Genomic DNA, 15,385 nt, shown 5'->3' with positions numbered 1-15,385 from the left:
TCTATACAAACATAACATTTTGAAGTCCCAACGAGTTTGTTTATTTTTCAAAGACCCATACACTTATAAAAAAATATGTATAAATGCTTTCAATCTTATTTGCATAATTGACAAATACATCTTATGTTAAAAGCCCTAGATAGTTTTATTTTATTTTATTCTATGTTATATTGTATACTGGTTCCTGTTTGAACTGTGTAATTTACTATAATAAAAGCCATAATTGCTGTGTTTGACACAGATGTTCAATATTATTTAAAATATATATATATATATATATATATATATATATGTATTTTCGAACGCGCCCGTTATATCAGGTGAACATGTGAGCAGCCAATAAGATTCTTTCCAACTCAACAGCCAATAGAAATCCTCTATGAGACGATCCAGAATGTGTTTGTTAGTAGGATCTGTGAAGAGGTCTCACTCTTGACAAGAACTTGTCCACTTTGTCGATTTGCATAGGTTCATCCAAAGAGTTTATCTAGCGAGAGTGACACGTCACGCCAAGGTGTCTCGCACTCGCCAACACAGCGGAGAGTTGCCTGTTACCCGGACGTTGCAGCTCTTCGGCGGGCTGCCTCCCTCCAACAGACTCGGTGATCTCCCCGGTGCTGCTGCAGCGCCCTGCCCCGGCTGACGCTGTCTCTTGGACCCAAATCTCGTCTGTCAGCCACGTTCGGACGCCTGGTCGGGCCTCCGTTTGTCCGGACGCCGCTAGTCGCTGCTAGCGGGGTGTTAGCCGGGCAGGCGTTAGCATGGCTGATGGAAAACGCAACCTGGTGGCCGAACACAGGACGAAGCAGGGACACTCTGAAAGTAAGAGAAGTTGTGGGTGTGGGGGTCTTTTGGTGTTCCTTTGGGTGGGTGTCATTTGGTGCTCCTTTAGGGGTCATATTAGTTGTAGGTAATTTGTTGGGACTTCTAGTGACTGAGTGGTTTTAGTTTGTAGTTCTAGTTGTTGGTGCAACATTTTTATAAATCACTCCGACGTGACGTCATTGTGGTGCGAAAGTTAGTGAACAGGAGAAAAAAAGGAAGTGACGTGAGCAGGTACTGTTAGTTGTGTTCCTATGCGGGCGTGCCACGGAAGTGAAAGCAAGTTGGTGCCGTTGCTTTCCCAGTGCAAACATGGGCTGAGTCAATATTACTATAAGGAGCCTTTTGTGATGCACTCACACATCACATTTAAACTTTTTTTTCTTTTTTCTTTTTAAACAAGGCCCCCATTCATTCTAGCTCACACTACGTGGCGTTTGACGACTCTTTCTGCTAGCATTAGACCGTGAAGAGGAATAAAATAATTTTGTCCTCTTTGCGTGTTCCAAAAATGAAGATAGATTTAATGTAAGAAAAATACACCTTTGTAAAAATGATTTTTAATCAATCAGAGATCTCTGGACAGATAAACGACTCTATCATCACTTAACTCTTTGACTGCCAGACGTTTTCAAAAACGGGTTGTCGCCAGTGCCAGCCGATTTAAGCATTTTGAGTGATCTTTCAAGGTCCACAGAAAATGTTGTGTTTGGACTATGGAAACACACATCCTACCAAATGAAAGATTGGACTCTCATCTTTCATCGGAAAAAAAAAGTTTGTTTCTACCTTATTCCGTTCTTCAGTAATCAACAATAGAAAATGGTTACTTTCACCAAAATTCTCTGTTTCGAAACAAAAAACGGAGAAAAAGAGCTTTTTGTGAAACGATGTTATTTCATGCACTCTAGTGAATTGTACACTTCTTTTTGTCCATGAATGATGCCACAAACACCTAAATAGTGCTTTACTTCTGTAAAATGCTTTCACCAACAATGAAAAAGTGTTTTTTGATTGCAAAATGCGTTTATTTCCATTCAACAGTGTAACAATTTGACAAAACAATTTCGCATACTATTTACAAATGTGTGCAACTGTGGTACTACTTACAATTATGTGGATGTTTCAAATACAGTTTTTCTTTTTGTAACGCTCTCCTGCGTACAAGGAGACGCCAGGACTCGCACACAGTTTACTTTCACTTTCGCATTGGTCCGTTTTGCGCGCAAACGTTACACTTTCTTGATGGCCTTTTTTTCCAGGGAATAAAAAGCAAGTAGCAGACTGTACACACTTCCTCCGATGAATATGCATTGGACTCGGGGCACTCTCCGTCGTCCGATCGAACGTCCGCCTGTGCGTGCTCGGTTGCGCTCCGCGTTACGACACCGTCATAGCCGCCGCGTCAGCGGTTCCAATTTCGCCATCAAGCTCGGATTCACCTTCATCATCATCGATGATGACCATCGTCGTCATCAATGTACTCTTTTAGCGTTGGTCGATGACTTTTGTCTTGTTAGTGTAGAGCTGCTTGCAAACGCTCGCCATTGCCCGTTCCCTCCTCCATCTAGCTCCATCTAACGTCTTCTACTGCCGCGTCAATGCTTTACAATCACGGAGTCACCACCATCATCTTCATCATCGATGATGATCATCGTCGTCAACAATGTGCTCTTCTAGCGATGCTTTTGGTCTTTGAAAAAAACGGCTCTGGCGTGAGCTCCTCGCGACCGGCCTGCTCGACGCTCTAGCTCCGCCTCTACTGACGCCCACCCGATCTTGTCAAAAGAGAGTCATCGCTGCCCTCTAGGGGCCAAGAATAGTCATCAGGCTCACGAGACCTGCTTAAAACTTTCAGGACGGCTCCGCAAGCCTTCCCAGCACCCGTTTCAAAAAAAAAAAAAATAAAAATGGGAGGACGTCTTTGGCGCTCCTCCGTAGGTTTTTGCAGAACGTCATTTAACCTCTTTGGCAGTAAAAGAGTTAAACATCGTGGGATTCAGAGCGTCAAATGTAGCTCTTCCGCGTGCACAACGGTTTCTTATAGTTAAAAAGACCTCCTCTCTTTCATTTGTAGACAAAACATACTCTCTGGTACTTTTCCGTGAGCGATGGCGAAAACAGAGTCAGATGTGGGTGTTCAAAACAGATTCTGTTCTCAAGGACCAAATGTGTTTTCGCACAAAGCGCTGAGAAGGAACTTTTTTAGACTAAATAGTATGACCCAGTTTAGGTCAGATTATACCGAAATCAACACCATCTGCTCTGCACAGGACACAAAACATTTTGACAAGGTTAATATAAAGAATTAAAATGTTAATAATGTGTAACAATGGTTAATAAAATAAAATTAAGTATTAAAAATGTTACAATATCTATCAACCGCCATTTTGACTTGTGACGTAATATGGGAATTGCCGATATGAAAAGGATGTAACAATAAATGTTAAGGAAGAAGTTAGAAAGGCACTGAAAAATATGAAAAATGGAAAGGCAGTTGCTCCTGATCAGGGGCGGACTGGCCATCGAGAATTTCGGTAGTTTCCCCGAACAGATCGGTGCCGCCCCACTGTGTCGATAAATGTTAAGTGTGCTGGCCGTGTACAGCCGTTCCTGGCTGTAAATAACAGTGCCACCTGAATTTTGAATCGTTAAAGGTGGCAAGTCACAATAATTTATTACCAAAAGTAGCAATAATAATTTAACACACAACTAGAAACAACAACCCTATTACGCCCTATCTTTACAAAATAACACACATCCGGTATAAAAAAAAAAATCTGTCAGAAATAGGGGTGCACCTATCGATCGGCCCCGATTTCCTTAGTTTTGGGGGATCGGCGGATCCCTTAAATATAAACTGATCTTTTCCATCAATCTCATCTCCCTCCTCAGAGGTCTGAACAAGTCAGCCACTGTCCTCTTCTGCTGTGATGACTAATAAGCTTTTCATTTTTATTTCGGAAAACTACTTAATTTGCAGTTGAGACAACTCGTTTGTATTATTTCACAGATATTGTTCAATGTTTTCCAATAAAATGAGATTGGAACTCTGAAGGTGTATGCTGCTTGTTATGAAAAAAATCGAGATCGGAAAAATCGGGATTGGCAGGTCAGATTTTTTGAAAAGATTGGTGATCGGCCAGAAAATTGTGATCGGTGCATCCCTAGTCACAAATGTTAATTTTAACTGCAGCAAAGCTATGCCGCTTCTTAATGGCCTGCTTACAAAGTTTGAGTGGGGTAAATTGGTATTATTGGCAATACTGAACCCAAGGTATCGGTATTGATTCAATCGAATTCAAGTGCATGCAAACAATGTTATGACTGGCCATAGTCTGTTCTCAGTACAATAATTTAGTTTTTTGTGACGTTAGTCCATCGTGAAGTTTAATGCTTCCTCTTGAGATGCACCATGGCATTTTCAAAGGGATCCTTCCAACATATTGAGCCTCAAAAGAGTAGAGTAGTGCCCCAGACTTTATGTGACTGGGTTTCAACTTTCAAAAAGTAAAAAAAATAAAAACTGGAAGTAAATGTTGTTGACTCTACAAAGTTTTGATAATTCAGCCTTGCGTGAACTGTGAAGTTTCTCAATGCTTGTTACCAACCGACGTTTGGTCCCTTTTTGTCCATTTTAACTATTTGTGTTCTCTCATACCTGTTTTGTTTTTTTAATGGTCACATTAGAATAAAGTGTAATTGGACATCCACTACATTAAGTGGCAGTGACGCTCTCATTGTCAGAGTGTGTGTCGGGCAGCATAACAGTAAGGGATAGCGCATTTAGCGGCAGCTGCATCTGTTGTGGCATCAGTTACGTTACTTCCGTTTATGGTGCGCCATCAGCCACCGCCTTTGCCTTTTTTCTGACGCCATTCAATTTGGTGCCACTGCCGTTACTCATTTCATGGCATCGTGTGCGTTTGTAAACTGATAATTTTTTGGGTTTGTATGTGTTTACGAACGACGTGTTTTTTTTTTTTTTGTTGTCAATTTGCTAAATACTTTCTTATTTTCACTGACTAAATCACAAGATGTCGCTGTTCCACTTGCTTCCGGCGCCACTGCATTTGGCATCATGCCATAATAAATGAATATTGTTTTATTTATTTATTAGACATGTTGAATTGTCTCTGGGTGGTTTCCACAAAAAAGAGCCACCTTGCTTCAATGTTCCTTTTGAACTTGGTCATATAATTTATGTAATATTTCAAAGGCCACTTCCTTCACCTTATTAGTAAGCAAATACTTATTTGGAATACACTAGACCTTTTTTCATTTAATGGCCGTTATAAAACAGTTCCAATACGTAACAACATATGACAATATTCTTCTGAAACGGAGCACGGATTTTCTTGTTGCCATTTTTACGTTGTGTCAAGCAGAGATGACCAATCTCTGTCTCTAAAATATTGGGGAGAGAAAGAGGACAATATAAAAGTATTTTTAAAAAACATTTTAACACCAGTCGTTATTGCATCAAACAATTTGGACGCTAACTATGACAATATCAGTAGGACAAAATGCCAGTATGACACAATACAATGTTGGAATACAAGTATATATTTTTTAAATTAAAAATATAAGAGTTGCCTCCTGTAAACATCATTAGGCATATCATTTATCCATGAATTTAAGGCCAGTTATAAAATGTTTGAAGTCCTCTTGTTAATGGTTAAAACATCTCCAATTTTGATACTGTAAATGTACAGGATCGTATGCTGAGAAACGTTTCTTGGGAGTAGTAATATGGCGGCCCCGTGGCTTCAAAAGTCTTGGCCTATATACAGATCAGTGGCTGTGTCACAATGGTGGACTAGCCGCCATTTTAGCATCTCGCTGGCATCGTTCCATATTTGGACCGGTCGGGCCCTCAAAGTAAGTGACGTAGTCAGATGCTCATTTAGCCCATTTTGCAGTATATCTACCTTTCGCACGTGACGTCACAGCCCTCATGGGAATGCCCCCGCATGGGAACGCCCCCTCGGGGAAGCTGTTCGGCAAAAGAGCCACTTTTCCGCCTGCATTATAACCATTGAATCTGGTACAGCGTAAAGTCCTTTATCTAATCGATTATCTTATAAAATGGTCATATCGTGCTGTGCGTTCGGTTGTACAGACAGACAAAGGAGTAAACCAAATGTTGCTTTTTATCGCATACCTACTAATGAAGACAAAAGACGTCGATTGTTAGCAGCAATCGACATAAAGGACTGGCAGCCCACAAAGTATTCACGGATTTGCAGCGACCAATTTTTGCCAGGTTAGTAAATAAATATTGTAATTAGTAGATAAATGTTCAAACATTTTACTAGTAAACGTACACTCTAACAAAGATTGTAACAGAGGTGTCGAATTGCGTGTTACAAATCACATTGCCACGAGCCAGATAGTTAGCGTCCACTACAACTGCACGAACACAGCTTAGTTTTAAAAGGCACCTTCTTCAAAACTATTAAGTGCTTAATCAAAATCAATCTCCAGAATCATCTTGTGCTCAATGTGGGGAAGACAGAGGATGTGATATTTGATACAAAAACTGTGGGTGACCACGGGGCCAGTCGTCATTAAAGGCAACCACATCAGCCAGGTGGGTTCATACAGGTATCTGGGGGTCCACATTGACGACACACTCAGCTGGAGGGTACATGTTGGAAGTCTCTGCTCCAAACTCCAACAGCGTCTCTATTTCCTACGCAGACTGAGGGTCTATGGAGTGGAGCAGAGGATCATGCTGTTGTTCTACCGGGCTGCATTGGAAAGTATCATCAGATACGGCATTGCGGCCTGGTACGGCAACCTGACTGTGCAGTCAAGGTCACAGATTGCCGGTCTGGTGCGGACTGCCATGAAGATCATGGGGGTCAGGAATCATCCTTCCCTACAGATGCTTTATGAGCGGTCCGTTACCAGACTGGCACAGAAAATTGTTACTGACCCGACTCACAAAAAGTTCGTCTTCCAAACATTTATTTCCCATAGGAAACCATTAAAATGAGAATAATCCGTTCCCAGGTCCCCATAAAACATAATTTTCTACTAAATAAGCCTTAAAACTACACAAAATATACCTTATTCTATGTATAATAAATGTGCGATTGTATTGTAATTAACTAAGTCACACAAACGCACACCTCGTTCGTGTTTTTCGATGATCTCCTTCTTCTGCTCGACCGTAATTTTCTTTAAGGTCTTCTTAGGCTTAACACTAGCCTGTGGTTGGGTCTTTTTCAGTCCCATGATAGCAAAAGTACACTCCAAAATGGTCCAAAATGTCTACCAAACACAAATCACGTCCGCACTCAAAGAAAGGGGGTGATGAACTGGGACGCCGAGAGCGTGCGTCAACTTCTCGTGATTTCTCGTGTCGCCTGATTTGGTTCGTCCGCCGAAAACTAGTTCGTCAGCTGAGACTATATGCTCGCGAATTTAATGTTCGTGAGGCGAAAAGTTCGTGAGCTGAAGCGTTCGTCAGCCGAGGTATCACTGTAGAACCGACTCTGTAAAAAGAAGTCAGTTAGCATGATAAACAAGTTTTATCTTTGCATTACGAGGTATTTTGTCCCCCGGTGTGAGCGTAGCATCTCGTCCCAGAGACTCAGCTAGCGACAAGCTTTTAAATCAGCCCCAATGTAAGGAGAAGAGACGGCATTGACTACGTAATTGATATAGGTCGTGCGCTGTGAATTCTGGTAAAGTCGGCGATTTGATAAACTTGGTAAAAGCAGCAGGGAACAGAAGGTAACGGGCTGTTTTCAAACTAGCAATCTCCAACTAAAGTAAATATCGCGCTTTGAGTCTCGACTAAATTGCAACTTTGGTTGAAGTAGTAGATTCCATGGCTCGATGGGCAATAATAACTTTTAATTTGTAAAATAACAGCCACTAAGTCGCTCCGGGTCACGTCCACTTTTTTTTCAACAACCATTTCCTTCCGCCGTCCGATCACGTGGCGTCGGTGCAAATGCTCAATACAGATGTATTTTACTATGTGTGGGGTTTTTTTTACAAGCAAGAAACGTGTAGCTATAATATATATTAAAAACCATACAGTTTGAAAGTAATATTTAAACAACAAAAATACAGTACACCCCCCATTTGATTGAAAATGGTTTCATCCAACTGGACCCCTCCCCTCTCTGCTTTTCCTTACAACGAAGCAGTGCAGAGAGCGGAGCGTGTCGTCCTCCTCCGTCCATTCACGGGGTATGTCTGTCTCGAGTAGTGAAATGAAGTGTTCCTTACTTACACCAGGATATGTGAAAAGTATTTCACCTTCTACCACTCAACACCAACACATTATTTTCATTACTAGTCTGCTTATTTGCTCCTCAATCATGTTGCTACTTCCTAATGAGGGAAACTTACGTGTAATTCTCACTGTAAACTGTGTGGAGCTGGTTTACTGTCGATGCGTATGTTGAGCTGTTGTATTAAAAAAAAGAGTACCCTTCCCAAGAAATTAGGGTTATGATATGTTTATATGTTAAGTACTTTCCTCCTTTGAATAACTTTTATTAGATTTGGTTTACGCACTGACTTCCCATGCCATTTTTGGAGCCAGCAATAAAATGTGGTTATGCGCGCTACGGGGTTTGATAACGAGGATTTCTTGACAGCAACCATGTTTGTGTTTTGTTTGTCTGCGTGTGTTGCTTTTGGTGTCAGTGTCAGTCCACCACAAGCTGAAGTACATAAGTCTGGCGGTGCTGGTGGTCCAGAATGCCTCACTCATCCTCAGCATCCAATATGTGCGCACGTTACCCGGCGAGAGATTCCTGGCCACGTCGGCCGTGGTCATGGCGGAGGTCCTCAAGTTTCTGGCGTGTCTTGTCATCATCCTGCTGCAGAAGAGATGTAAGTCTCAGGTTCCTTTCATCACAATTATCGGTACTGATAATAATGATGTTTCTTGTGTGCGCACATGTGCTCAGTCAAGGTGAAGGAGGCAGCGTTGCTCCTGGTGGACGCCATCTTCTTTCAATACAGGGACACGTTGAAGCTGGCTGTTCCGTCGCTCATCTACACGCTGCAGAACAACCTGCAGTATATCGCTGTCTCCAACTTGCCCGCCGCCACCTACCAGGTCACTATATGAAGACAAAGCTTGCCCTGATTGATAATGGCAGCAGTTTTACCCTCGGCCCTCGTGGGACTTGACCCCCCGCATTCAGCTTGTTCTTGGCCATTTTTGGCAACGTACAGAAACAATTCATAGTGTATACAGACGCTCCCCAACTTAGGAACGAGTTACGTTCCGAGCGATCGTTCGTAATGTGAATTTGTTCGTAAGTTGCTTCAGTGCTATATTTTGTATTATAATTTATGTTTAAAGAGAATACGTACAGTACTGTACTACGTATGTTAGAGAGAGAGAGCGAGAGACACACACAGTATGTACATGTACGTAATAAGATAAATAAAATGAAGTTTAACTTACTTTTGGAAGATGTACTCAATGCTTAAGTATTTGATGGAGGAGGAGGAGGAGGAAGAGGAGGATTTTATATCATGAGAGGTTCTTCGTCGTCGCTGGAATGGGCTTCAAAAGTTACTTCCTCCTCCGTAACTTCAATGTAGGAAGAAGTTGAGGGTCGCGGAGAAGAAGATGAGGGTTGATGAGTATCTTCCTTGGAGGATTCACTAGAAACTGGCCGAAAGAAGCGATCTAACTACGATTGCACAGTTTTCTTCTTTTTTCATCATAAATGATGCGGTAGCACTGTATGGCATCATTCAATTGATTTGCAACCTAGCCTCCAATGCTGGGTGAGCTCTCACAGCACCAAGCGTCGGTATTAGCGGCGGAAAGAAGCACTACAGTACTCGGAAAAAGGTGCGCAATGAAAAATCTAACTTACAGCATCCCTTTCCGAACATTTTTTGACATGCGCGCAGACATGTTCGTATGTACCGTTGTTCGGAACACGAATGTTCATAAGTAGGGGAGCGTCTAATTAATTAATGTTGCTCCTTTTACAGCTTAGTTTTAGCAAAAGTTCTAGATAGGTGTATAAAATAAATAGCCATTCATTTTTGTTTTGAATTTGAACCCGTCAAATGCCAATTTATATATATATATATATATATTTATATATATATATTTATATATATATTTATATTTATATATATATTTATATATATATATATTTATATATATATTTATATATTTATATATATATATTTATATATATATATATATATATATTTATATATAATGTGTTAAGCTTTTTAAATTTCTGGAATTTGACAACCCTAGTAGTGAGTGAGTCATCTATACCAGGGGTTCCCAACATCCGCAGGCCTGTTTTAAAAGATAGTGAGACCTATTGTCAGTTATTCAATTAAACCACTAGGTGGCGCTAAGGACTACACACTGGGGCTGAAAAAAATTAAATAAGTGACACCCAGTGGCCAGAAAAAAAATCCTAATCAAACTATGTGGTTGTACTTAGAGCTACAATAAAAAGGGAAGTCAAGTCAAAAGTGTTCCTTACAATAATATGTTCTATGTGGCTCCACTAGTGTAAACACGGTATTATGATTAATATTGTGTTTGTGCAATATGAACTCAGTGGCAAAATCCACCCAATTTGATCCATCTCAGGGTGTGGACATTTTGTCTTCAAAGTTTTATAATTACCTTTAATTGTCACAAGATGGCAGCAAAGCCCTTCAAGCTGTTCGGCACCAAAATGCCAGAAGATGGCAAGATGGATTTGATGTTGTTTTCAGCTTTTGGCCCCAACCCAAAACGGAGTCAAGTTATTTAATGAATAACGTAGGATAGATGCACATTTCAATCCATATGCAAGTAAATTGCATTAGGAGGTTGGTCACAAAATGGATTAAATTTCTATCACAATTCTTTTTTTCCCCAGAAAATAGTTGCAGGAATAAAGTCATATTTATTCCCAAAATCAAAAGAATCACTTGTAAACTGACAATAATGAAGTCATGTTTGTTTGAGCTAAACTGTTTTGTACTTCTGTGGAGGTGGGGGGAAAAGTCATATTATCTCAAAAATGAAAATACTGTATTACGACAATAGCTGTATTTTAATGGGTCGCTCTTTGTATTACAAGAATAGAAATTGTTATTTTTTTTCTCATGCTGGTGAAGTTTGTGACTGCGGTGTTTGGTTCTCAGGTGACGTACCAACTGAAGATCCTGACCACAGCGCTCTTCAGTGTGCTGATGCTGAAGAAGTCTCTGTCCAAAGTGCAGTGGTTCTCACTACTGCTGCTCTTCATCGGTGTCGCAATTGTGCAGGTAGGCCACCTGCGCACCGCCAACCTCATTTTATGATATATACATAACTGTGTCAATATATTGTTCCTTCAAAATACAACCGTTAATCTGGCAACAAAAGTGAGTACACCCCTAAGTGAAAATGTCCAAATTGAGCGCAGTGATTTTCCCTTTCCAGTGTCATGTGACTTGGTGGTGTTACAAGTTCCCAGGTGTGTTACATTTGGTATTACAGCTCTCACACTACCTCTTAAATTTCAACATGGCACCTAATGGCAAAGAACTCTGAAGATCTGGAGGAAAAAAATCTGTTGCTTAGCAGTTTAAATGGGACAAATTCCACTCCGAACATGCCCTCATCACCACGTGTGTCCGCTCATTGGTCTGCAGGTGCAGCAGGGCGGCAGCAAGGGGGCGGAGAAAGCCAACTATGCGGTCGGCCTGGCGGCCGTGGTCGTCAGCTGCCTGTCGTCGGGATTCGCCGGCGTCTACTTTGAGAAGATCCTGAAGGGGAGCTCGGCGTCGGTGTGGGTGCGCAACGTGCAGCTGGGCATCTTCGGCACGGCGCTGGGCACGTTGGCGCTGTGCTGGAACGACGGCGCCGCCGTGGCTCGCCACGGCTTCTTTGCGGGCTACACGTCCATGGTGTGGTGCGTCATCTTCAACCAGGCGTTCGGCGGCCTCCTGGTGGCCGTGGTGGTCAAGTACGCCGACAACATCCTCAAAGGCTTCGCCACCTCCTTCTCCATCATCGTCTCCACCGTCATGTCCGTCTACCTGTTCGCTTTCCGCGTGGACCCGCTGTTTGCCGCCGGCGCCGGGCTGGTCATCGGCGCCGTCTACATGTACAGCCTCCCTAAATCGGCACCCAACCTCAATTCGTCTCCCGCGGCGCCAAGAACTGAGGACGGGGTCAAGATGGAGGCCTTTCAGACAAAGTCAGTGGTGGTCAAGTGACCCTTCAAACCCCCTCCCCAACCTTCTTGTCTCTCATTGGCTGTGTTCGAAAACACTCACATATTCTCTACTCCTTTATGCGTACACTGTGTCAGATAGGGAACAAGCCATAAAAAGCCAAACATTTACGAGTAACACCTCCCCAAAGAAGATTAGAGTTGCTTATAATGCCACAAGATGGCGCCAAAATAATTTTATATTCCACGTGGCTTTGGACTTAAGCACTTTAACAGAGCAAACAGATGAGTTTTTAATTGAATAACTGACAATAGGTCTCACTATCTTTTAAAACAGGCCTGCGGATGTTGGGAACCCCTGACATAGATGATAGCTTCTACTCACTACTAGGGTTGACAAATTCCAGAAATTCAAAAAGCTTAACTGGCTATTTGAGGAATTTACTACGTTGAAAGTTGTCTCTTCATGTAGTTGGGGGGGAAATGTGAGCATTTTGGATCACAGCCTCGCACTTCCTGTCTGCTTGTGACCTTTCCCACCTAACACACTAACTGGCCGCACAAAGCACACGGGAGACCGAGAAGCAGCCTTAAATAGAGGGGCCTTATTGATCACTGATTTTTCGTGATCTTTTATGCACCACACGCACTCCAAGAATTGAAGGCTTGATTATCGTTAGAAGTGTGTTCGGACGACTGAGTGCAGCTCGCCTGCGGACGGGAGACAGGTGCCTTTTTCTTCTCGTCTGGACCCGAGCCATACCGTTGGGTCACGTGACCCCGTGGCAGCATTATCCGCTCATATCACAGCCACCTTAATTAACTGATAGCTGGCAGCTGTCCACGTGAAATATTCATCGTCGTGTCCATGCATCTGCCAAGAACGGCAGCGGGGTGGAGCAGTGGGCTACTTGACGCCCTGCTCTAAATTGTTCAGAGGTCGGATTGTGGGTTGTTTGTCAATGTGTGTCCTGACATTGACTGGTGACAAATCCAGGGTGGACCTCCGGCTCCAGCTCATCCGGGACCCAAATGAGGACATAAAAATGGATGCATCGATAAAACAGTCCTTTATTTTCCTACAACATATTTCTATCAAGTGAATGCAAGAAGGTTAAGAAAAAAATCAAAATGGTGTCATCAATGGGATTTTTGTTTTTATGTATGATTTGTATTCAATGCAAGTTTGGGATTAAGTGTGTGGGTTAAAAGAAACAGCTTGTAGGGCTGGGCGATATGGCCTAAAAATATAGTCTGCCAATTCCCCCCCCCCACAAAAATCTATTTACCGATTTGAATGTGTTTCAAATGTATAGTCTTGTAACTGTATGGATCCAACCAGTCTCCACCACCCTCATAAATTGTACAGGTGAGGCAAGGTGAATTGGTATTGATGACTTGTTTGCGCATACCTCACACACTGTCCTTTCTTCTCGGCAGCCATATTGTCAGTGTAAGCAGAGGGATGTACTTTTTTTTTATGTGCATTTTTTTAAAATAAAAAACAACAACCTGATGAATAATCTGTAATGAACGTTGAAATGGATCAATCGCCCAGCCCTAGCAGCAGGTTGGTTGCTCAATTAAATGAATCATGTTGATTTCTGAACAAAAGTAATTGTTTCTGTAGCATGTTTGTTTCATGAGTGACACCAAAGCAAATTCCAAATTGACAAACTGATGCACATTTGGCAATGTTGAATGCTGCTGTGGGAATTTGTATCTGTGAATTTGTACTTGATTGACTTGTATGTGTGTGTATATATAAAGCAAGAAAGTGGATTGCAACACCGTTTCCACCATTGTTGTTACTTGTGGTGGAAGTCAAGAATGTATTGTTGTTTTTCTGATACATACCATCAAGTCAAAATAAAGGTGTCGTTCGTTACTAATATGTATTAACACATTCTGTATATTGATACCATAAGAGAGAATGAAGGAAGAATTAACGTGCATGCATGAGCTTCTGATAATTGCTCAAAGACAAAATAAAATAAAACTTCCTGGGGCAGATCAATTTTGGTATTCTTCTAACCATGAACCTCTTCCTTCTTCTCTTCTGTCTCCGTCGTGCAGGTGCGACAGGAAGCAGAAAGCATCTTGAGAAGCAACCCGTCACACACGAGACGGCACCCTCTCGTGGCCTTTTGAAGGACCTCTCTTAAATCTTTTCTTTTCACTTTGTATTTCCAATGACTGAATATTTAGCACCGCCATTTCAAAGATAAATTAAAACTAGTATTTTGATAAATGACTGCGTGATGCGGATGTGTTTGTATGACAATTCCGAGTTTACGTCACAAATCAAAATGGTGGCCAACCTATTTTGAATTCAAAATGTGATGAAATGTCGTTTGTCTACTGTAATAATTTACCTGGGTTGTATGCTAGTCACAGGCAAAAGCAATACAAAGACGCCCTTTGTGTGCAACGTTTTCACCGTGTAAAGACAGTATTTGCCGTCCGTAAATATCATAAATGCCCGGATGTTCGGAATTGTCAGTATAGTGACCCAACTGGATGCTATCATGTTCCCGTTCGCTTTGACTGACATTTGAACCCCATTCCTCACAATGTCCAAAGTTATTCGTGTTTATGATACTCTTAATACTCTAACTGTAACTAACATTTCCCGTCATTAAAAAAAGAAAAAAAGACCTCTTACATCAGTGGTGGGCAGTGTCCTGCAGGTTTTGGATGTTTCCCTTCTTCAACACAGCTGGCGTATGACCAGCTCATCAGCAAGCTCTGCATATGCCTGATAACAATCCTGTTGATTGGCATCAGCTTGTGTTGGAAGAGGGAAACCTCCAAAACCTGCAGGACTCGATCCGGCCCTCGAGGACCGAGTTTGCCCACCCCTGCCTTACATCCACGATTTCGGCACGTGTCTCTACTCTCTTCTGTAGAAAGCGACTCCACAAGGGAGCGCAAATTTCCCTACCAACGATTGTCCTATTTCAAGCCAGGGTTAGGATTTCAAACAAAGGGAAAGGGTTTTTAAAGTAGTTTAGTAGCTACAGTTATGGATTCAAGGCTAGTTTAATGTTTTTAAAAAGGGATCGATTTTCGTTTCAAATTAGGGTTTCCACTTCAAGCACTTGGTAAGGGTTTTGAACAAGGCTTGATTCATTTTGCGGTTAAAAGCCTGTGTTAGGGTTAGAGTTTTAACAAAGGGTTTCAAATTTGGATTTCAGGCCAGGGTCAAGCTTTTAAACTAGGGTTAAGGTGTAAAACAATTACTAGTGTTTCAAACCTGGGAGCGGGAGGACCCCATCTCATGTCTGCCGTAATCAGAGCACATGGTTGTAGTTTGCTCCTGCGTCCACCAGAGGGAAACAAAGACTTGGTTAATTATGGACGAGGACAACAAATCCAATTAGTGATTACGTCAC

General features: G+C 41.9%; 1 protein-coding gene across 1 annotated transcript; it reads left to right on the top strand.

The window, feature by feature from the left end:
* The first annotated feature begins 451 nt into the window (after positions 1-451).
* Positions 452-14,425, top strand: slc35a2 (solute carrier family 35 member 2). The gene is made up of 6 exons (XM_077582827.1): positions 452-822; positions 8,494-8,682; positions 8,760-8,911; positions 10,975-11,097; positions 11,467-12,014; positions 14,067-14,425. Exons 1-6 carry the CDS (start codon positions 762-764, stop codon positions 14,092-14,094), a joined length of 1,101 nt encoding a protein of 366 aa, XP_077438953.1. The 5' UTR covers positions 452-761; the 3' UTR covers positions 14,095-14,425.
* The last annotated feature ends 960 nt before the right edge of the window (positions 14,426-15,385 follow it).

This window comes from Vanacampus margaritifer, chromosome 1 (assembly GCF_051991255.1).
Source record: "Vanacampus margaritifer isolate UIUO_Vmar chromosome 1, RoL_Vmar_1.0, whole genome shotgun sequence".
Taxonomy (NCBI): Eukaryota; Metazoa; Chordata; class Actinopteri; order Syngnathiformes; family Syngnathidae; genus Vanacampus; species Vanacampus margaritifer.
Note: the sequence above shows the minus strand (reverse complement) of the source record. Positions and strands in the feature narration are given on the sequence as shown.

What these genes read in the sequence shown, in the direction of transcription:
- slc35a2 (XM_077582827.1), top strand. Translation starts at nt 762, where the DNA reads ATGGCTGATGGAAAACGCAACCTGGTGGCCGAACACAGGACGAAGCAG. An exon ending in TGCCCGCCGCCACCTACCAG is followed by an intron (nt 8,912 to 10,974) that starts GTCACTATATGA and finishes TTTGGTTCTCAG; the next exon opens with GTGACGTACCAACTGAAGAT. An exon ending in TCGGTGTCGCAATTGTGCAG is followed by an intron (nt 11,098 to 11,466) that starts GTAGGCCACCTG and finishes ATTGGTCTGCAG; the next exon opens with GTGCAGCAGGGCGGCAGCAA.